General features: G+C 39.2%; 1 protein-coding gene across 3 annotated transcripts in view; it reads right to left on the reverse strand.

Annotated features, from left to right (window-relative positions):
* The window catches only part of CNTNAP5 (contactin associated protein family member 5), a 789,161-nt gene that overhangs the window by 90,679 nt on the left and 673,675 nt on the right, over positions 1-24,807 (reverse strand). For all 3 annotated transcript variants that reach the window (XM_026015709.2, XM_072757524.1, XM_072757523.1), the window contains 2 exons: positions 13,581-13,820; positions 5,781-6,002 (listed from right to left, as the gene is read on the reverse strand). In XM_026015709.2, the coding sequence (XP_025871494.1) occupies positions 5,781-6,002; positions 13,581-13,820 (462 nt within the window). The remainder of the gene's footprint in view (positions 1-5,780; positions 6,003-13,580; positions 13,821-24,807) is intronic.

Raw genomic sequence — 24,807 nt, forward strand, 5'->3', positions numbered from 1 at the left:
TGATTGGAAAGCCCAGAAATGGAGAAAATGCATCAATCAAAATAGTCCTGCAGATATCAAAAGACAGTGGAGAATTTTAAGTTCAATAGCAGCAAAAAGTTGCTTGACAGGAGCCCAGCGACTGAGATGGTCATGGCGATGCCTTGAGAGATGTGCTTTTCTCTGCCTGTTTATCAACATTTCTGCTGCTCTTAGGAACTCAAATATACGCTGGTGTCAGAGAGGGAGTGATAGGAGGCAGCACTAAACGTTGGAAGTCTTCTGCAAGAAAGCAGCAAAGGCAGAGAGTAGTCTAGGGTCAAACTAGTCCTGGTTAGCAGCTGTTGAAGTTTGTACTTTGAAGACGCTCCCTCACTGGATTCCTCCTTACCCTTGTCTCCCTTGAGTCATTCTATTCAAAATGTAAAGTGTCTGGGTTCATCATTATTCCCTCCAAGGTGTGTGCAATCACAAATGCAGACAGCGCATCCTTGTGAATGTATATGTTAAAAAAATGATTGATAAAAAGGAAATGCTGAAGCAAAGCCAGACAAACGATTTAGTGCTGGAGGGCAGCTGAAGAGCCACCTTGGGAAGGTGACCTGGGGGTCCTGTTTGAATTTGGTATCCAAATGATTTCACCATAGGTTGATGGCCTTAGACTTAGCATATATTCTAAATTTGATTTTTTGAAAAATTTTTACTATCAAGGAGTCAAGAAGGACATATGAGGAAAGAGTAAAAAAGAGTACGAAAAAATATGTATATTTCACATGCAGTGGAAATGAAATGGAGAAAATGAAGAACAGTCAAAGAAATCTCTCGTCTTATTAAACAAATATCTAATGTCTGCCTGAAAAACGCTGTCTTATCTTTCATGTCTCAACTGAAGTCTCAGTATCTCCCTGAAGCCCCTTTGACCCTCCCTCCCAGAATGATTCGGTCAGTCTTCCTTTCTTTGCCTCAATCTACCTGGAACAGACTCTATCTCACATCTATGACACATTGTTGTCCTTCTTTGTTGTATCTCTGTCCCAAAACTAGATCCTTAAAGGCAGAAGCCTGTCTGAATCCATCTCTTCCCTGCATGAAATAGTGCCTGCCACGTGGTAGATACTCTGAATATTTGTTAAACGACAAATCTGAAGGTGAACTCCCTGGTACCGTGCAGAAGGCGGAGCCATTGCTCAATAAAATGCTGTGAAATTTATGTGTATTCTTGAAAATATTCTTTATTCTTTAGAATACTCTCATTGCCTTCTCTGGACCCTTTCCTCCTCATACGCCACTTCTTCTCCAACTGCCACACCTCCAAGAAGTTGCCTGCTGCCCAAAGCTCCAACCTATGAGAACACAACTATCTTTGCTCTCCTAAGGACTCTCTAACCCCAAATGCCTCCTTTTCATTCTCTAATCTTCCATCCCAGAAATGAAAATCCTTTTCATCTTCTAGGAAAAAGGGCCTGTTTTCATTCGAAAAGACAGCTACAATTTAACCTGAATAAGTCTCTAGTTGGAGAAATTTCAAGAAAAATGATAAAGGGCAAAGAAAAATTCCAGGCGTGCCAAACCAAACCCCTGCCAGGGAGAGACTTGGAAGTATGACTTTGAGTCCCACTGCTCTTCTCTCTGCTGGCCTGTATACCCATATTAAATAGATTTGCAAGCCAAGGATTTTGTTCCGTATTTATGCAGTTCATCCACTTGTCTCCACCTCCTGGCTTCTTAACCCACAGTGCTGAAATTGGAGCCATTTTGTATGACATGGCCATGGGCATTTCCTTCCTCCTGGGGAGAACAAAAAGCACTCTTTTTAAGTGTGATCCTCTCATCACAATTTCCATAAGATTCCCAGAGGTGTCTTAAGCCAAAGAAAGGTTAAGAAACCTGCACTAATAGAAAATTCTTAACTTCATCTCAGAGAGGTGTGAATCAATCTTATAAAACCCTTCCAGAGAAAGACCTTCCCTAGTTAACCCTTTACCATGTTTGCTATCTTTTTGTTTTGTTTTATTTTGTTTTGTTTTCCCAAGCTACAGGTATTCTTAACTTCCATTAGTATTTTCAGGGGTATATTTCTCAATGAAGTCTATCAAAGTGCTGTTAAATGTATTCCTAGCTTTTCATGAAGCAGGTTCCCATATTATTTACTGGCAATTAGGTCAGTGGCCTAATCCCATGAGCATACCAATACCAATTATGAATTCCTTGTAGAAACATTTCAAAGGCTGCAAATGCAGCTCCAGCAGAAGGAAATATAAATGTAAGACTACATAAGAAGGGAATAGAGAATCACAAAATCTTAGACTTGGAAAGAAACTCAGAGATTATTTTTCTCTCTCATCCACTGCCAGAATTCTTATTATAGTTTCTCCAACAAATTGTCATTTAATTACTTTTTGAAGACCTCTGATGACAAGAAATCCACTCTTGCTCAAGGCATTTGCCCTATTGTTTTAACCCCTGAATCCCTAGGAGATTCATTCTCAAAAATCTAACTTCTGGTTAGATTGCTTGCGAAATCTGGACAATCTGATTCCTTCATGTATCTAGATTGTCCATCAAAAACCATAAGGCAGTGTTTGAGCTCTCTTTTTCCTTATCATATTTAGGCAGCATAGTATCCTGTTTATTTTTCTTGCTCTCCACAGTTCCTGATACTGTGCTGTGAGTTGGTGAGGGAATGAATGAATGAATGAATGAATACATACCTCTACTGCATCTCTATAGGATAAGATGGCAGGAAATGCCCAGGATCCTAAATCGTGAGTGCATCTACCACTGCCCAGTGTGACAAGAGTTCCTTAGAGCATTGGGGGAGGAGGTTCTCTGAGGCAGAGTGAGGGGAAGGAGGGCAGAGCACTCCATGACTAGCCACCGCCTGGACACCTGTCTTCCTTGATGCAGAGTCAGATATGAAGCCTGAACTTTCACACTCGCCCTGGGACCTGAGCTTAAAACAAAAAAGCAAACAAAGATGGCACAAATATCTCCTTGCTTCCTGTACTTAGCCAGTGCTTAGAAAATGCAAGTATCTATAGGGTCAAGTAGAACTTTCAGGGAAGTGAGGCTTTAGAGTATAAGAAAATAGGCGATCAGGTCAAATTCAAGACTTCTTCCCAATTAAAAAGTTCAAGTTATTTAAAACACACTGTGTTTCAGAAAATAAATAACACCCTTCATTTAGAGCCGTGGTTTAAGAACACAAAATACACGGGACACCTGGAATGTTCAGTGGTTAGCGTCGGCCTTTGGCTCAGGTCCTGATCCCAGGATCGAGGATTGAGTCCTGCATGGGCTCCTTGCAAGGAGCCTACTTCTCCCTCTGCCTGTGTCTCTGCCTCTCTCTCTCTTTCTGTGTCTCTCATGAATAAATACATAAAATCTTAAAAAAAGAACACACAAAATATGCTACTAAAGTCAGGGAGGGAGGATTGAATTCTAACTCTTTCACTTATTTGCTGTGAGAATTTAAGCAAGTTATGTAGTGTCTGCATGCCTTAGTTTCTGGAGCTATGAGATTAATACCACCAACCACGTAAGATTGTTGTGAGAATTAAGAGATGTCCACATTAATTAGAATAGTGCCCAGATTTATGTTTTCAATGGAATATTCCTCAGCCTTTAGAAATGACCAATACCCACCATTTACTTCGACGTGGATGGAACCAGAGGGTATTATGCTGAGTGAAGTAAGTCAATTGGAGAAGGACAAACATTATATGGTCTCATTCATTTGGGGAATATAAATAATAGTGAAAGGGAATACAGAGGAAGAGAGAAGAAATGGGTAGGAAATATCAGAAAGGGACACAGAACATGAAGACTCCTAACTGGGAAACGAACTAGGGGTGGTGGAAGGGGAGGAGGGCGGGGGGTGGGGGTGACTGGGTGGCGGGCACTGAGGGGGGCACTTGACGGGATGAGCACTGGGTGTTATTCTGTAAGTCGGTAAATTGAACACCAATAAAAAATAAATTTATTATTAAAAAAGAGAATAGTGCCCAGAACGTGCGTACGTGTGTGTGTGTGTGTGTGTGTGTGTGTGTGTGTGTAGAGAGAGAGAGAGAGAGCATATGGAGTAGTATGTATATGTAACTGGATATAGTTACTCCTGTTATGCAACGTCTGTATCAATAGGCACAGCCTGGCAGGTACGAATGTGCCATGGAATCACACCTAAAGGAAGGTTTGGGGAAAATCGTGCATCTCAGTGTTCTGGAACTATCTTACTATAGTCCAGCTACGTCACCGCAGAATGGTCTAGCTTAGAGGAAAGACAGAGGAGCTGATTATCAGGAGATCTAGCTTCTGGCCCCAACTGTGTCATGAATTATTTGGCTGGCCTATGTTAATTAGTTAATCTATGCCTCAGCATCCTCAGCCAGACTTATCCACCTCACAGAGACATTATGGGGGCAAAGTTTAAGATGTGACAAGTTAATATAATGGTTCTAATCATACAAAGGTCTGCTGATAAATAAGAGGTCTAATAGCCCATAATGGTTCTTTTTTGTCTTACAGGCTCTTCAAGATCAGATAGGCTTGGAGTGGTCAGTCAGTACCCCAGGTCCGCTCTCTCTCTTTATTCCTTCCCTTCCATCTGCTCTTAGAATGAATGAGTCCTGTTATCGGTAGCGAGCCACTGTTATTATTAATGTACTTCAGGCATGATTCAACTCCTGTGCCCACCAGTTTTGATCCTTGCATTAGGTCCACACATCAGTCTTTATTTTCAGTGCCCTAGTCAGAAAGCAAGATGAAGCAAAAAAGAATAATACCCACCCCCACCCCAACCCCGCATAAAAAGAAGAAGAGCAAGAGAAATAGCTGGAGTCTCTGTGGAGTCTCTTCTCTGTCCTAAGGTCTAGAGAAGGCAGAGGGTGTGCTGCAAAATTTAAGCCTCCTTTCTCTGCCCCACCACGGTCCATCCCAGGGGATGGTTCTAAAACCTGGGCTACTCTCATTATATCAGCAAATTACAGAAGGAGGAAGAACATGCTCTTGATCATGGGAACGTGTTATTTGAGACCAGACTATAGGGATGTGCATGTCTTTGCCCTTTTTGTTCTGTTGTTCCATCCCCGAGGATTTTGATCTCACAATGCCCTTGACCATGACTATATCAACAACCCTCCTCATTGTGAGGTGGAATTACACAGTGAGGGAAGAAAATCTCATTTCTCCTTACAGCTGTCAGAACTGGTGTCCTTCAACATCCCTTGCATGAAGTGGGTTCCAGGCTCTGTACCCATCTAACCTTTGCATATTCCATTTTGTGCACGTTGTCTTCATAGTCTGGTTCTCAGCACCATGCCCCACATTACACCAGGTTATGACTCACATATACCATTTCTTTCCAAGACCTAAGCAATCAACTTCTATTAATACAGCCTGCATTTATGCTAGTTGTTTTAACAGCCCTCAGTAAAGGAGACTGCAGCAAAGATGACACGATATATGTGACGAGTGTCCTTCTGAAATTCAGATATGCTTATGATTGTCTCCTCTACACTTAATGGATTCCAGCACAGAATAAATAATAAAAAATTACTGCTACACAGTTGAGGCAAATTAAAGTCAATGCATTTGAGACTTCAGCAATGAATGGACACTGGCCCTGAATACCAATTGCAAGTCATAAAGGTAAAGTACAATCAAGACTTTGGCTGGAGGTCTGGAATTAAGCTGCCCAGGTGGGACCAAATTTAGGTAGAAATTATGCAGGGTTCTGGAGGGCATGCACTGTCCCTCTAGCCCACTGTGACACTCCATCAGGCTTCATGCTTGTCAGTACTCACCATTCTTGCAGAGCAGGACAGCCAGGTAATCCTGAGAAGAATTGATGTAGAGCAAGAGGCTGGGTGCCTGGGCTGTCACAAAGCTAAATGCAATATTTTCCTTGGATGGAGCCGCATCTGCGTAAATCGCGGAGGATGAGAGGCTTATATTTTTGGTCACTGGGTAGGGTTCCTGAAACATATAAGTAACTGAAGTGCCAGCCTCAAAAACAGCAGAAACCTCTGAAAAATAGAAGAGAGGAATGCACACATTGCAACATTTAGTCGATTATTAAGGACAGCAATAACTGTTTATTGTTTGCTATGCATCAAGTACCATGTAAGGGTTTTCACCTGAATTACATAATATGCTTTCCACAATAAGTTTGAGGTGTCAGAAGTCCTTACTCTCATTTACAAATGAGAAACATGAGGCTTGCAGAGGTTAAGCACCTTGAACAAGGTTGCATAGCTAAGAAAAGAGAGCTGAGATTTGAATTCTGAAGTTTAGTTCAAGTTTAACATCCATCTGTGGGATAACCATCATGTGCCAGGCTGATTTCTCAAGAAGCAAAGTTGAACTGTCCCTGCCTCCAGCATAGTAGAGATCAATTTTACTGAGACTTTCTTAGTTTCAAAACTGAGATTCTAACGGTTCCAGCTTGTGCTTTTCTGGTGTGTTAGGAAGATTGTGAGTGAGTTCTAAGTTACTGAAAATAGGACACTGGGGGAGGCAGCAGTAATTCCCTGGAAACAGAAGACAGAGAATCTGTGGAACTAATAGAAAAGGCATGAGTAGCTAACCCCCAGACTCTTATACGTGTGTGTGTGTGTGTGTGTGTGTGTGTCTAAGAATTGGTATTTAATTCCAAAGACAGCAAAGACTTAAGCAAGCAGGCCTTCCTATGGGAGTCAATTCCTGTAGCATAACATGTTGGATGGAGTTTTATCACCACTGTGGAGAAAGGCAGCATCTACAAACCGATGACATTCAATTAGCAGGAATGTGCAAATCGCCCACCTTCCCTGTATCATGCACTCATTAAAACATCAGATTATTGTTTTAGTCTGGTGGAAGTATGGCTTCGGTTTTGGATCTGAAACCTCAATACCATCCTGGCTGTGTGGTCCCAAGCCAGCTAGTGAACCCCTGTGGAGACTGTTTTGTCACCTGGTGAATGGGAAATATCACACCCACTTCAACAGCATTTCTGGGGGATAAATGAGATAATATGTGTATAGTACTTACAAGAGATAGACACTACAGTTGGAACCTTCAGGCTCTCCACATGAGAAGAGACTTTAACCTGAAACCATCCCAATTTCCTTTACAGTATCCATCCAAACACTGGCATATTCTTTTTTTTTTTTTTCTTTTTCAATCCAGGTTGCTCTTAAGTTCTCTTTTACTTTTATCTCTATATGGTAATATAGTACCAGGTCATGGAGGAAAGTTTCCTTCATAGAATAACATACCTTGATTCTGGAGGCAACCTCCTCTCATAAAGATAGCACAGTAAACATGAACCCATATAGGCATGATTCATTTCTCTTTTTCTTGAATGATATGTGGAATTTTTCTAATTCCCCGTGAAATTCCCTGATTGAGTTGGTGACACCTAGAACATAATCAAATCTGGATTTCTCTTACTAATTCTATGGCAAATTTGTTCTGCCTTTGTGAAAATTCTATAACAGCCTGTAAGAGTGCCAAAAAAATAAAGTTGCATATTTATGCATATTGCTTAGCAGATTGGGAATACCAGTTCATTTTGACTAAAGGTTCCCAGAATATGTTCTGCATTTATCATTCGAGTTACGACATCAGTACGTCTGATTACAAAGATATGCAACAGAGACTTGTGACAGTGAGGATTCCAGTTAATCATCAGCTTGATTCAAGCACTTTCCTTGAGTAAATTTCCTCAGGGACATTTGGCCTGTATTTTGAGCTACTATCTCCTTACTTAACTCGATAATGGCTTTTATTTGATGTTGTGAGTGTATTCAAATGTAACTATAATTCAGAGCATTCTGTTATGAATAGCATCTTCGATATGGGCACATATATTGCATTTTTTCTTAATACTTAGGACAGGAAATTAAAATGCGAACCACTTTTAAACTAGAAATGTCCTACCAAGTTTCTATCTTCCTTTCTCCCCTAGTCCCAGTTCTAATTATTCTAAATGTTTAATTATTTTGATGTCTAATGTTTAGATACTGTCAATTTCAACATAAAGCTTCCTTCAGCAAAACACCTGGATTCTATTATTCTCTGAGTTTCTTACATTTTATAATCTAAGAGTTTAAGTTCCCTGACCATATTTAAGCTCTCTGAGTGATTTGTCTGAACACACAAAATTACTGGGCTCATTAGAAGAAAACTCTTAAATTGGATGTGATCATCAATGACCATCATGTTACTCCAAGGCCACAGAACCAATATTAGCAATATCTACTGAGCACCAACCCAGTAGAAATAATTATGCTGATTGGCTTCTGACAAGAAAGGATACTTATCAAACAAAACAAAACAGACAAAAAAACAAAACAAAACAAAATACAATGGAAGATAGCCCAGAGTGTGATGTGTGTGACAGAGCCAATGACTCCTGGAGCTGGAGGTCTCTGTGGCCACAGTAGCTTGACCAACACTGACCGGGAGTAAAGTGTGCAATGAACTAAGGGAAACAGCTAGGAAACAGTGTGGCACTGAAAAGAGCATGTATCTGAGCCAGCTGTGAAGTCTGACAGATGGGAACTGGCACCTGACTGTATCCCTTCTGTAACACTCTCACAGGATCCCACTCAATCTCAGCTCATAACCTCAGATACAAGTAGGGATGGATTCATTCTTGCAGTGGGAAGAAGGGCTGAAAACATCACGTAGAAGCATGACACATAGTAGGAACTCAATAGATAATAGCTGGTCTTAATAATAATGATAGAATTTAGAATTAGAATAAGCATAAAGGTAGTGAGGAGGCTAGTGATTACTTAGAAAGCAGTCAAACTATAATTAATTTAGCAAGACATCAAACTAAAAATAAATGAAACAGTTGGCAATTTTGAATGCTGAGTGGATATTTCATAATACTAGACATTACTCATTTTTCTTACAATAATGATCCTGTGGATCTGTGTTTTTAACAAGCTTTTATCTTTTAGCAATACATGTTGTAATATTTATGGATGAAATGATGTGATATTTGAAGTTTGCTTCAAAATAATAAAGGAAGAGAAGACGATGTGAGTGTATAGATGAAATCAAAATGGTCATGAGTTGATCATTTTTGAAGCTCATTCATGGGTGAATGAGGGTTCTGAAACTCTCCCTATTATTACAGAGAATTAAGTTTTTTGGTAATGAAAAGTAAAAAAAAAGTGATATGCATTGGCAGGGAGGTAAATATGAAAGAATTTTTCAACAGGTTTTTGGCAACTGGCTAAGTGTACCTAAATATAGATACTATTTTTTCACTGAAATTCCATTACCAAGAAACTAATTAATGTATGCATTTATCATAGCATTATTTATGTGCAAAAGTTGGGGTAATCTAAAATTCCAAAACAATAATAAGAGCTAGCACTTAGTGAGATTTTATTTGCCAGGCATTATCCTGAGTGCTTTGTGAAATGATCATTAAATGTTCATCACAACTCTCTGTGAAGAGTTTTTTAATTTTCTTATTTTATAGGTGATAAAATCAGAGATTGGGAGGTGAGTTACACAAATGGCATCACACAATATAGATTGTAGATGAGCCAGGTTCTGAATTTAGGCAGATCAAGTACAGAATTGTGCCACTATTGTTAAGCCAAACCGTTCTCGGGACTAAGTAAGCAGAGGCGACCCCACGGCATGAAATACATTGAGATCATTAAAACTGATGAATTATATAGAAATGTCTATTAAATGAAGTAAATAAAATTTAAGATATAAAATGTAGATATGAATACAGAATTATTGCCACTAGATTAAATGCAAAGAAAAGAGAAGGAAATCAGATTTTCTTTTTAATGTTTGTCTTTGAGTAATTAGATTTTTTTCCTAAATTCCTATATATATTTCCAAGTAGAATTCCAAATACATTGTCTAACTTTTTAATTAGAAAAAAAAATGATACCACTAAGACTGTCATACCTAGATTCTTCCTATAATGGTGGTGGTGGAAGGGGGCTAAAGTAAAATATACTTTAATAAATGGTGTCAGACTACCTGGATATCCACAGGCAAAAGAATGAAGCTGAACCCTTACCTCATACCATCTACAAAAATGAACTCCACCTGGATAAAAGACGAAATGTAAAAACTAAAACTATAGAACTCTTAGAAGAAACCATGGACATAAATCTTCAGGACCTTCAGTGAGGCAATAATTTGTTAGCCCTAAAACCAAAAGCACAAGCAACAAAAAGAAAACAATAAGAACTGGATGTTAGGAGAATTAAAAACTTTACTTCCCAAGATACTATCAAGAATATTAAAAGGAGAGAAAATATTTGCAAAGTATATATCTAATGTGCAAATCGTATTTAGAATACGCAAATCCCTACAACTAAACAATAAAAAGAAAAATAACCCTCAAAAAATGGGCAAAACTTTGAAAAAAAAAACATTTCGTCACAGAAAGTATACAAACAGCCAATAAGAACATGAAAAGATTTCCATTGTTTTTAGTCATTAGGCAAAGACAAGTCAAAACCACAATGAGGTACTATTTTACACATTCACAATAATATGTCTTTTATCAAAAGGAGGATAATAGCAAATGTTGGTGAGGATCTGGATAAAGTGGAATCCTGATACTTTGCTGGTAAGAATGTAAAATGGAGCAGCCACTTTGAAAACACTGTGCCAGTATCCTCAAAAAGTTAAACATATAGTTACCATATGACCGAAGTAATCCTGCTTCTAGGTATACACTCAAGAAAACAGAAAACATAAATCCTCACAAAAACATGTACCTGAATGTTAAGAGCAACATTATTTATATTAACCAAAGAAATGAAAACATCCTGATGTCCATCAACTAAATAAAGAACAGGTCAACAAAATGTGTTGTAGCCACATAATGGAATAAAATACTCTGAAAATTAAAAAAAAGGAACAAAAGAAAAATGCTGCAACATGGATGAACCTTGGAAACATTATGCTAAGTGAAAGCAACTAGACATAAAAAAGCCACATAGTGTATGATTCCATTTATATGAAATAACCAGAATAAGTAAATCCTTAGTGACAGAAAATAAATCAGTTGTTTCCAGGGACAGAGAGGAGAGGTGAAGGAGGGGGAGCTACTAATGAGTATAGGATTCCTTCTTGGAGTGATGAAAAGTAGTCTGAAATTAGATAATAGTTTGGTTGTGCAACTTTGTGAATATGCTAAAAATCATTGCATTATACAATTTAAAAGGATGGATTTTAATGTACGAAAATTACACCTCAATAAAAGGAAAAAAAAACATATTTGAATCCTATGGCCATATTCCTCTACAGAATGAAATTGGAGTTTTAAAGAGAAAAAAGAAACCACAAAGATGCTGGATGTGTCTCCAGCCCTGACATTTATTAGCAAGTTATTAAACTTCTGTGAACTTCAATGTTCTCAATATGTTGATATCTTCCCCATTAGGTTCATTATGAGGAATGTATGTTGCAGTCAATAATCACTGCTGATTGCATGATTATTATTACTTTGTACTATAATCAGAAACAAAAAATAGGTCAATGGATCATGGTTCTGCCTCAGGTATTGGCAATTCCACCTCATTTATTTCCAGTATTTGCACCCCCTAAAATTTACCTGCCCTGGTAAGTTAACATAGAAGATATCCCAATAGACAGCACCCTTGTTCAGGACTACCTCCTAGCTAATGGCTCTTTTTTCCATTCCAAGCGACATTTCCCCCAGGGAACTCGTATGGTTAGAAAACTTGGTTAAAAGGTTCAACCTACATATCTGCAACTACTGAACATACAGGGAATAATTTCCTTAGGTTTATGAGACAGGGGAGAAAGTTTGGAACTGTGAAAAATGAAGCAAGCTGAAAAGGATAAGCACATATTTGTCTATTTTTGTTATAGATCAAAGTAAAAAGTGGGGAGAGAGCACAGAGGCTGCTTTAACATATGCAGCCAAAAGATATGGTGGTATGGACAGAAGGTAATTGGAGTTGTTTCAGGGAAAAAATAAAACCTGATGAAAAATTAGGCTAAATTTAGAACAATATGATCTATGAGATGGTTGAACAATGTCCCCGGAGAAATGTAGAATCCTACTGTTTTTTTGTTTGTTTGCTTTTGTTTTGCTTCGTTTTCCCAAACAGAACTTGGGTATAGAGCCTGTAAAATAATGCTAGTGTACCTTTGTAAGCAGGCGTGGTAGTGTTTATTCTGTGTTTACTTCTTCTGGCCATATGGGACCAAACTAACGGTGGCATTTAAATTTTTTTAGGGGCAGTTATTCAGATACCTTCAGTATGAAAATCCAGTGGTGCTTTGCTTGTCTTAGCTCACGTTCAACACATACTGTGATGGAGCCACTTTATGTCAAGCTCCATGCAGGTCCCAACATGCTGTTGGCCCTAAAATTTGTACCATTAATTTTCTCCCAAGAAGTACAATGCTTCTCAACAATAACAAGCAAGTAATTCAACATAACTGCAGAGAAGGTCAGTAAATGATGAAGAGCTCAAATTACAGAGTCCTTCAATGAGAAGAACACTGGGTGCTCTTCTTTTGTCTATTGTTTTTAAGTTCCAACAGTAAATTGGACTAAATAAAGCATTGTTTGGTAGAGGTGTTTGGGAAATACATTTTAATGAATTAACAAGAATTATGTATAATTGCCATCATTGTTTGTATGTAAATGGTGTTTCAAAGTAATTAAAACATTTTATTTTAATAGTTTAAATGCTGCTTTCAAAATACTGTTTACACTACTTGCTTAACAAACATTTTCCCCCAAGGATAAAATAAACTTTAAATCCTGCAAAGACAGAAGACCTAATCTTTTGCCCTTGTATTTGAAAAAAATACTGTTTATACTGAATAATGCAATTTTATAGTTTGTAGAGTTATCCTGAATTTTCTAGAGAATTTACACCATGACCATCACTACTCGTTCAAGATACATATCTATAATTGTTAGTTTTGTCCATGCAATGAGTTCATAAGATTAGGAAAGGATGTAGAAAGACTGAGACAGGGATTTTGATCACTGTGTTCCATTCCCAGCACTCTAATGAACTAAATGTGAATCTTCAGGCAGGGCTTTTAAAGCTTCAGGCCCCACTCACATCACCTGCAGAATAGGGAGATTTTATTAAATGTGTGATATTGTTCCTACTAATTTACCTATAAGTTCCCTATTGTAAAACTGCTTTAAGGTGACTCAAGGATCCCTAAGGCTCTTCTAGGGGTAGATTCTACAATTCTGATTATACGTGTGGGCTAAGGAATTGGAACTGGAATGATTAGTGTGCCCCTCACAACAGGGCTCATTAAAACCAAAACCAAAACAAACAAACAAAAAAACTATAGGGTTCATACAACAGAAATGAAGTCCACCTCTCCCAGTGTTCAGCAAGAAGATGGTGTTGCACTATTACTATCAACCCAGATTAGTTGCACTGCCAATGTCCGCACACAGTGAAAATGGATATATGTGATTATTTTGAGGGGCTACACATAGTCTTTAAACAGAGCAAAACTGACGAAGATGAATGATCACTTGAGGACTAAGGGCATGACTTGGCCATGGCTTGTAGGTACTGCAATACAGCACAGGAGAAAAGCAGACGTGCCAACTGTACCTTTTTTGCAAAAGGGCCCTTCATATGGTGAATTGGTGCAATCACAGAAGTATCCACTGTACTTCTCCACACACTTGCCCCCATTGTGACAAATGCTACCATAAGTGCTGCAATGGCCCGGGCATCCTGGCCGGACTCCAGATGTCACCTTTGCCCTCTCTTCCAGGTCCAGTTTCTGCCCATTCAAGTGTAAGGAGCGTATGCATCCTAGGAAGCCTTTCTGCCTTGATGACGTTCCCCCTAAGAAATGAGAAAAGGAACAAAAAAAAGTAAGATGTCATACAGTTCAGTTCTTCTAGGTTTAATATTGACACTTGTAACAGCTAAGCATTGTTCTGTTGTCATACTGTGTTGAACTTTTCCATTACAGGTTCCAGTGAGAGTTAGGAATTCAAATAGCATGTGCAAAATGCACTTCTTTCCATGTTGGGAATCTTCTCACCCCTAACTCCAAAAATCGAAACAAAGCAAAACAAAAAAATGGAGTGCCTGGATGTCTCAGTTGGTTGAGCATCTGACTCTTGGTTTCTGCTCAAGTTATGATCATAGGGTCATGGGATTAAGCCCCATGTCAGACTCCATGCTCAGTGGGAAGGCTGCTTGAGGATTCTCTCCCTCTGCTCCTCCCCCTTCTCTCTCTCTCTCTCTCTTTCTCTCAGATAAATAAATAAATCTTTAAGAAGAAAGAGAGAAGGGAAAGAAAGGAAGAAAAAAGAAAAAGAAAGAGAGAAGGAGGGAGGGAAGAAGGGAGGAAAAAAGGAAGGAAGGGGGAGGAAAGAAACAAGGAAAGATTATATTTCATGTGGAATCCTATACTTTACATGTTTCAGACAGAAATTTCAGATCACCACGTTCCTTGTAAATGAAATAAAATGTGTCATGACATAGTCTGTGGTGGACTTCTGTCTGAAGTAGAATGCTCAAGCACATTGTCCCTTCTGACAGAGTTAGAAGCAAGCTATCAAGCACATCAGCTTAGAAAACTGCAATAAGCTTTAGGTTGCCCATGCAGTGCTTGCATTAGGCTTTAGGACAGATAGATAGGGAGTCATACTCCATGTCGTTAGATGATGAGCCATGTTGACCACTGTTCACCTCAGTTTTATCTACTAAATCTATAAAATATGTCTGTTTAGTGTGTTTACAGTAAAGCTTAATGAAGGTAATGGAATATAGCACGTGCTCAATCATTACTTTTTGCTATGCCTTCTGAGCCCTTACAATGACTGGAACAAGGAGGTTGTTTACGTACACACAGACATATATACGTGTCGTGTTGTTGGGAAGGCAAATGTGTTCTCCTGGGACACAGGACAGGATACTAACCCGACTTTCTGTTGCAGGCATATCATGAAGTTTTCAGAGAGAGTCACAATACTTGTAAATAATTCAAGAATGGAGTGGATTCAAGGTGACAGAGGATTTTGTTACCACTGAAAATCCAGGATTCTACTAGCCTAAACCTCTGATATCAGAAAAATGTACATTGAGAAACACAAGCCAAGAAATTAAGCTAAATCCCATCAGCAAGTACTTTTTTTAAAATATTTTTTTAAGATTTTATTTATTTATTCATGAGACACAGAGAGAGAGAGAGAGGCAGAAAAACAGGCAGAGGGAGAAGCAGGCTCCATGGAGGGAGCCCGATGTGGGACTCGATCCCAGGTCTCCAGGATCACGCCCTGGGCCAAAGGCAGGTGCTAAACCGCTGAGCCACCTGGGCTGCCCCCATCAGCAAGTATTTATTTGGTGTTTGGAGTTCTGGGAGATCCCTGAGAAGACACGGGTCCAGCCTGCCTTTAAAGATACAGGCTTTAAATTCAACACTGTGAGCTCAAGTCCACACAGACAGATAACTGGAGGGCACCCTCAAGTCTTCAAGGTCTACAAAGTGAACTAACAGAGACAAAAACAACAGGCAGGATGGGTTTATCATTTATTTTCTGTATCCATCAATTCTCTTTTCTGAGCCTCATTAATTTCTGGCCTTACAACTCTATTAAATCTTGGACTAGCAAATGACCAGATAAAAATATAGTCCCACAAAGGTGGATGCATATGAGAATTCCAAATGTGTCATTTCAGACCAGGAATATAAATGTTAAACAAGAAACAAAGCAGTAAGTTAAATAAATGAGTTAGGTAACCTAAACATTCTTCGCATCAGTCAGCCTGGCAGGGTGGACAAGGAAATAATTGGAAATGGGGTTGATGGGAGTATCGGGTGGGGTTGAGGGAGTACTGTGCCCTCCCTGAATCACAAACACATACCTGTGTGTATGGCAGTCACTGGCTGCATCCACTGACAGACATAATGCTCCAAAAGAATTCACCTACTCTTTTATTCTGAAATAATGCTGAAATTCTACTGTATTTTCAGGTCTGATAAGTGATAGCCAAAAAGGCCAGGAGGTCAAACCCATATTGCATGCTCCTGTCTGTCTCAGTTTTAGTGAGTAAATCTACTTTTAACCACAAGATAAATCAATTATAAATACAAGCAGATCATAAAGGAAGGTTCATTATTTCTTTCCCAGAGACTGTGCAGAATAAAGAGGGGAGGATTTATGTAGTCAAATGTTTTGTCTTGTTTTTGTTGTTTCCCCCTTATTTTGCAGTCACTCTCTGTGGTAGATTTGAATAACTCTTCATATATCTTGTTAGTGGCACTTTTTTTTTCCCTAACAGGGGTGGAGAATGCAAGATCTACTGCACATTTTCTTACGTGTGACTTAGTCAACAAGTTTATAAATGGAGATGAAAGTGGCTGGGGCCTTTTCTCTGGCAGAAATACACTCCTTGAGGTTTGAGACATACAGAAGTATGGAAAGAATGACCCAAAACAAGTGGATCATTTCACTCTGAGATGCTGACAAAACACATGATGCAAAGAACTATGAACTAAATTGTGCAATGAACTAAAGTTCAGTTTTCACCTGACTGCTTTTCATTCTTTACAAAGGATAAAAACTGGAGGTCAGTCTCCTCTTCCTTTATGGAGAGGTAATAGGTAGACTAAGAATAGAATAATTCCAGAAATATGCTTCTTGCCCACACACTCACACCCAATCAGGTTGCTGGTGCTCTCCTTTTTCTGACTTTACTTGCTATGTGCAGAGTTTTGTTCCAGGTGTAAATCTTTCGTGAACCTTGAATACTCAACAGAGATGCAGCCATAACCTTCCTCTCCCTTCTCACTCACAATCTTTCCCAACCCCCAAACCAAGCACCTATGGATTTGCTCTCCCAGGTATCTCTGGCTGCTGCTTCTTCCTTTCTTCTTTTAATGCCAACATAGTTAACATAGAGTGCCATCTGCTTCTTTATATACCTAGAGCCATGGTCCTAGTACAATCCTCCTCACCTCAACTGGACTCCCTTTAACAACCTTATTTTTTTTTTTAAGATTTATTTATTCATGAGAGACAGAGAGAGAGAGAGAGAGAGGCAGAGACACAGGCAGAGGGAGAAGCAGGCTCCATGCACTGGGAGCCCAACGTGGGATTCGATCCTGGGTCTCCAGGATCATGCCCTGGGCCAAAGGCGGTGCTAAACCACTGAGCCACCCAGGCTGCCTCCTTTAACAACCTTCTAACTAATCTTTCTACCCTCAGTCCTGACTCTTCTTATCCATTCATCACTTTGGAATCAGAAAGATCAACCAAGGGCTGGTGGCTCAGCCCGGGTGGCTCAGCAGTTTAACACCTGCCTTTGGCCCAGGCATGATCCTGGAGTCTGGGGATCGAGTCCCATGTCAGGCTCCCTGCGTGGAGCCAGCTTCTCCCTCTTCCTGTGTCTCCACCTCTCTCTCTCTCTCTCTCTCTCTCTCTGTTTCTCTCATGAATAAATAAATAAAATCTTAAAAAAAAAAGATCAACCAAATTTGAAAATTTGATTTTACCATTCCTATTTAATGCTCTTCAGAGACAATTAATTGTCCTCACAATCAAGTTCAAATTCTATTGTACAGATGATACAGAATGAAAGATCTGGCCTCCACTTACTGCTGCAGCTCCGTCCTCCCACATTCCTTCTCTGACTTCACTGCACCAGGCCTGCTGAATAGTGGCCTCCCAGTGCCATGTGGTCTACCTTGACTTTGGGTCTCTTAACGTACTTTACATTTATGTGGTATGGTATCTTCCCCATGCAGTCAAGGGCTCATAGTACTCTATCCCTACTATTACAAACATACACACCTGCACTCATATACACACGTTCTTTCCTCACATATCTTCTGCCATCCAGTATTTAATTATTTTAATTGGTTGCTATTTTTTTTTTTGTAAAGAGAAATATCTTTAAAAATTCTAATACATCTTTGAGAAAAAATCAGAAGATCTGTTATCAGTAACCCTGCTTTCCTGCACAGCAAAGTTCAGCCGCAGCTGCACTGTGGTCAGTTCCCTTAAGATGGGGAGTTTAATCTCCACTTAGCCACATCTCCATCAGGATCACTTCATTCATTCATATGGCCTTCCAGGCCCTTGTAGGTTTTTGATTTTTCAAATGCTGTTCTTTTTCTTTTCTTTAAGATTTATTTATTTATTTATTCATGAGAGACACAGAGAGAGGCAGAGACATAGGCAGAGAAGCCTCATGTGGGACTCAATCTAAGGAGCCCGGGATCACAACCTGAGCCAAAGGTAGATGCTCAATCACTGAACTATCTAGGTGCTCTTCAACTGCTATTCTTCGATACTTTGCTTTTTACTCGTGTATCTCTTGTCTAGAGTTCACTAAAAGGTTGGAAGAGGAAGAACAACAATAAAACTGTAGCATCATCCTTAAAGCAGCTGAAAGCCATGTTTTTGAGGCTTGCATTTAATCTGCAAGCTGACAGAGAATCAGAACAATGCTTCTAATTTAAAAAATACATTTCAAACATACTTATTTGCTAGAAACTTTATCACTAACTCCCTGAATACCCAAATGAAAAGGAGATATTTTTCATATTATTCACCTCACCTAGTTGAAACTCACCTAGTTGAAACTTAGTGTCAGAGACATTGCTTTGGCCAGAGTGAAGAATCAGATTTTATGTGGCAGAGCCCAGCATCGAACTGAGATCCCTTGATCTTCAAAGCCTGCATACCTTGAGAGCTCTAAAATCCTAAAATGATTGATTTGACTAGACAACCTGAGCCAGTACTATTACTAAATGATTCTTCTAACTTCTTATCCTTATCCCTAACATGGTTTCTTCCAGCAAGTAATATACATGAATGAATTTATTCTCTGAACTTCTACCTCACTCTTCTGGATAACTATCACCATTAGTTGACTGGCCTAGCTAGAGGCAATTCTGCATTCTCCATAGTTGGCCCTTGGTATCAAGCCTGTTCATTATGATGTCATTTCCATCAACTGAGAATGAATCAACTCTTAAAAATGTCACTATCACCATTCTAAGCCTGCCTTAGAAAACCTCCATAAGCTCCATAAATGCTCATCACTTCCAGAGGAACATCTTAATTTTTTTGTGATCTTTGGTACCAAGTGCAAAAGTCTCTATTTCTCTTCTGGGTGCCTGCTATCTTTCCTCCCTATGCTCAAGAAAGACTCCTTTGTTGAGAACTCTTCTGATAAAACACTGAATGTGCCAGGTTGGGCTCCTGATTCATAAAGATAATAACTCTTTCTTTTCTTTTTTTCCCCTACCTTCTTTTCTTGCTTGGATTTTTGACTTTGAACTTGGAGTAGCTGTTTTTTTTTTTTTTTTATATATATATATATAAATTACAACAGCCAACTCAACCATAGGTATATTTACCACCTAGATTCCAAATTCTAAACTGGCAGCAGATTTAGAATATACATGAAGAATAAAAACAAATATACTAGCCATCAGCTATCTTCTGCTCTTATCCTGCTCCTCCAACTGACAGAGTCTTGGCTCCAGAAGGAAATCCTAGTAGAAACTTTAATTCTAAAATATCATTTATGTAAGAACAAGGCAGGCATCTGGTTGAGTTTGGCCAGATATAGTGATTGCTTGCTCATAAGTCAATCAACACATACCATTTCATAATATAGGTGTGGCATTAACTGGATGTTGAAAAGGTAAAATAATGAGGCAGTAGTCAATTTGAACTAAGAGCTTACTTCTTTTAAGATTTTATTTATTTACTTGCTTACTTATTTATGAGAGTAAAGGAGGGAGAGAGGGAGAGAGGGAGAGAGGGGGAGAGAGAAAGAGAGAGAGAAAGAAAGAAAGAAAGAAAGAAAGAAAGGCAGAAAGATCACAAGTTGGAGGGAAGGGAGTAGGCTGCCTGATGAACAGAAGAGCAGAAGCAGGAGTATATCAGGACCCTGGGATCATGACCTACGCTGAAGGCAGACGTTCAATGGACTGAGCTGCCGGGTGCCCCTAAGAAGTTACTTCTTATAAAGCACCTTCTGAGGCTTGTGATTTAGAGACATTTTCTGATGTAATCCTCACTACAAATTGTGGAACCTCAAATAAAACACTAATCCTCCTCAAAAAATTGGGAAAGAGATTAATAACTTAGCATCACTTAACAGCAAATTGAAAGTATTTCCTAGTTATGTTTGGTGGAAATGAATGCTGTGAAAATCTTTTCAAGAACAATTCAGCAACATGTATCAAGACCCCTGAAAATATTATTATCATTGGCCTTGTTCTACCTTTTTAAGGAAACACCCCAAAATGGAGCAAGGGGTGATGATTACACCCAAATATAATTATTTTATTTCATACATAGTCATTACAAATACTTCATTATGTGCACAAATAGTATAATTATCTACCTAGAAAATCATCCCAAAACAATAATGACAAACTAATACAATTAAAATGAAAGTATAAGAATGTAGATAGGGCAGCCAGGGTGGCTCAGTAGTTTAGTGCTGCCTTCAGCCTAGGGCCTGATCCTGGAGACTTGGGATCGAGTCCCGCGTCAGGCTCCCTGCATGGAGCCTGCTTCTCCCTCTGCCTGTGCCTCTGCCTCTCTCTCTCTTTCTGTCTCTCGTGAATAAATAAATATGTAATAAATAAATAAATAAATAAATAAATAAATAAATAAATAAATCAGAAATCAGAAATTCCTGGGTTTTGCTTTTTTGGTTCTGTTTCTGTTTTTTAGTAAGCTCTACACCCAACATGGGGCTGGAACTCACAACCCCAGGATCAAGAGTTGCATGCTCTACCAACTAAGCCAGCCAGGCACCCCATAAAACCAGACATTTCTAAGAAATACAGAGATAGACTCTTTATATAGACAGAATTTTTTTTTTTTTACATTATAATGTACATTGGAGTTCTAAGTAACTATGAAAAAGAGGAACCATGAAATAAATGGAGATGGGAAAATATTATTTTGGAAAATAAATAAAATTACAATCCTACCTCAGAATCTTAAACAAATTCCAGATGCATTAAAGACATAAAACAAACATAGCAACTAAATAAGCAAAAACTGAAAATATTAGGTAAAACACTATATAGCTGTTAATATGCTATTTATATTGACATGCTATGGTTTCTACAGAACGTTTGAGGTAAAAAAGAAAACAAAAACAACAAACAGTGAGAAAGCTGTGGTATAATACATATAAGCATATCATTTATGTAAATATATCCACAAATAGTAATATTGTACAGTGTTTCCTAAGGGTATTTAAATGTATGTAAGAACCGTGAACAATGCCTGGAAAATCTCAGTGCTAATATTGGCTGCCTCTGATAAGAGTACTTGGAGGTATTATTGACTAATTTTCAGTGAGCATGCATTTGCATATTGATTGTGTAATTTAAAATCAATATTTTCATTTATTATGTATATTGTGCATAACACTGTTGGTCTCCTTCTAAAAGTCATTTTAGAAATAATTTACTATATCAAGTTTCAAATGAAACTTCTTGCTATAGAATTGTGTGTATCTCTAAAAGTCTTTTAGTACCACGTGGTATTTGGATATTAAAGGATACCTTTGACAGCTTTAGCATGTTTGTGTCGGGGGTATGGGGTATGGATGTGTAGGATGTATTTATCTTGCTATTTGGATTTTCTGCAAAAAGCCTTCCTTTTTTGTTGTTGTTGTTTTTTTTTTTCAAGACTACTGGCTCCAAACAAACATTTGCTTTCTTTTTAACAGAATGGTGGCAGGGCACAACATTTTGCCCAGAGTGCTAAATAAACCTTCTGTGGAAATCTCCATTCGGTTATTATTTACAGTTCAGGAGGAGGGGAAAAGAAAGAGGCACACACCTGAATTGTGTTTCTGTTTTTGTTGCTAATGTGGAGCCATAGAGAACAAAGCCCAGTGCAGTCCAAGGTGGCTGATTATTGCTTTGCATATTGTTTGGACGTACCCCCGAAAGAGTATCATGATGATGGGGCAGAAAAGTTCCCATAATTGTAATTATTGGTCTAGAGTAGCCACGAGTGCCATTTTGACAAAATGATCCTCTCCCATCTTGCAAAGCTGAGTGCCAAGTCATGCCTCACTGTACTCCCTTCTGCCAAAGTTTTTGAAGATGAAAAATCACTATCAAAAACAGCTTCAAAGAAAAGTTACAAAGGCTCCTGTGAAAGAGGAGGGATTATTGCCCTTCTTGCAAGAGCAACTGGATGCGAAATACCATATGAGCTTCAGGTCATTACTAGAGTCAGCTGGAGCACCTACATTCTTCCCAGCTGGCTACCTGGCCAAGTCATTGTCCTATTAACATCAATATCTGGATTTCCCACCTGCTTCGGCCCCTGGCAATCGCTGGTTAGTCTTTTCCATCATGGCCCTACTGAGAATAGATATTGTCCCAGAAGCTAAAGCACAGACTCATTCAAAGGAATAAGCAGATAAAGGAAAAGTTCCATAATTTTAAGCTTTCAGAATTTTCTCTAATATTTCACCTGGCCCAGAGTGATTTTATGGGTGACACCAGGACACACTAAAATATATTTTTAAAAGGCTGCATTTCACCAAATGGGATAGTAGCATCAGCAAGTCAGGGGCAGCCACTTTTTACCATCCAATTTATTAATATTGTCATGACACATTAAAGCATTTCTGCAGCAATCACTCTGGGGCACTTTCGTACTCCAAGCTTCCTTTGGGGAAGTGATGGCTGCAGTGTGACTATGGACACACCGTCAAATGTAAGAAGCAACTCTCTTGTTAGAAAAAAAATAGCTGAAACATGGAAATAAAGCAAAAATCATAGATGATATCTATCCAGTAGAGATGAAAATAATTTCTCTGAGTAGAGGATATAACTCCAAAGATGGCCTTTTATGAAGGATAGCCTGAATAGATTAGACCTGAGAGCCACGCCCCCTAAGCCCTGCTCAGCCCTTCTTGGATACACACCCCCATAACACACCCGAGGCACCTTGCTTGAAACCCCTCCTCCCCATTCAAAGCTTGCACTTCTTAAACCTTTTTTTTTAAGATTTTATTTATTGATTCATGAGAGATACAGAGAGAGAGAGAGAGGCAGAGACACAGGCGGAGGGAGAAGCAGACTCCATACAGGGAGCCTGATGTGGGACTCGATCCCACGTCTCCAGGATCAGGCCCTGGGCTGAAGGCGGCGCCAAACCGCTGAGTCACCCAGGGCTGCCCCAAAGCCTGTGCTTCTTAAATAGCAAATGGATCTTATTCATTTTTATGGTCCTGTTGCCTACTCTTGGGCTGATAACGGAGAATATGCTCAGAAAATATTTGTTAAATGAATGGTTTCCAAAAAAGTAGTGAGAGAAAAGAGGAAGGACACAGTGGCAAATGGAGGGACAGGATCAGATACTCTGCAGTGTTTCCTCCCCAATCTGGCAAAATGGTGCATAACCTGTTATGAAGAACTTTTTTGGTTCAGGGAGCCATTTGGACAGAAAGGAAGGAAAGGATAAGGCTGATACTTGAAAGAACAAAAAATAAACTTTGTTTAAAAAATTACTTCAATTAAAAACTGGAAATTATTCCAATAAAGAAAAAAAAGAACTGGTTTGGCTTTTTGCAGTTGCCTCACTGGCAGCATAGGCTGAGAGAAGGGCTGTCCCAGAAGGTCATGATTGCTCAGATGTCTCCACAAATGGGTGCTGGAAGTGGGCGGCTTTCAGTCTATTTCATAAAACCTACAGTATCATTCAACCACAAACGGAGGGACTGGCCTGAGCGCCTCCTCTGATCCGATAGGATTCTCCAGAAATAAGGCCCTGTACACCCACCGGAGCAGAGGGAAAACGACAGCAATCACAAAGGTGACATCACCTCGGAGCAAGCTTGTGGGTACCAGGTAAGAATTTGAAAATGGGGTTTTGAACATTCCTTTCCCTTTGAAAGCCAGTTGCTAAGACAACAGCGATGGTCACTTTCCGTTTTATAAAGGCCCTACCTCGGCTTTTGAGGCATTCACGCATCAGATACACTACCACGTGGGGACACTTCTGCTGATTTGTGCAAAGAAGGGATAAAACCCAGTGTGGGGGCAGGATCCCTCCCCTGGGAGCTATTGCATTAATTGAATGTGTCCTTTAAATGTCAAATCTCATAAATTTCCAGGCAAAGCAGCGTCTCATTATCCCCCTGGGGTGTGGGCACCAATGATTCCCATTGAAATTGATACTTTGCTTGCAACTCCTTTTTAGGAGCCCTTGCTTGACAGGGAATTCCAAGGAGGAGAAAAAATGTCCATTTAAGCTTTGCAACTGTGTTGGTTATTAAGCCCAGTGGACAGATGGGATAACTGAGGCTCAGAAAAGGTAAATGTCTTCACATAAAGCCAGTTGTAAAAGGGCCAGCATTTTTGGAACTTTGCATTCAGTCACTTTCATTAGACATGTACTGGATTCAAAATATATCAGAGAACCTGCACCATGCACAAAGATGTAAAGGCAAATTAGACACTATGACCACAAGGAAACCGCTAGGGGGAGAGTGGTAATAACCAGATCATTATAAGCTGGTGTGATGGGTATGATCAGAGGTAGAGGGTGGAGTGGAAGTACCTTCCCCTGTGAGAAGACGGTTGATCTGAATCATCAAAAACCTGTGCCATTAATGAAGAGGAATCTGCCAAGTAGATCAGGGGTAAAGGTGCGCATCCTACTTTGAAGAATAGGTAGAATAGGACCATTACAAAGGTAGAAATGAAAACAGTGCAACCTGGACTCGAAGGAACCCATCAGCTTTAAAGAGTGTTTTAGAAAAAATAAATAAATAAATAAATAAATAAATAAATAAATAAATAACAAAAAAAATAAAG

Source organism: Vulpes vulpes, chromosome 5, assembly GCF_048418805.1.
Source record: "Vulpes vulpes isolate BD-2025 chromosome 5, VulVul3, whole genome shotgun sequence".
In the NCBI taxonomy this organism is placed as follows: domain Eukaryota; kingdom Metazoa; phylum Chordata; class Mammalia; order Carnivora; family Canidae; genus Vulpes; species Vulpes vulpes.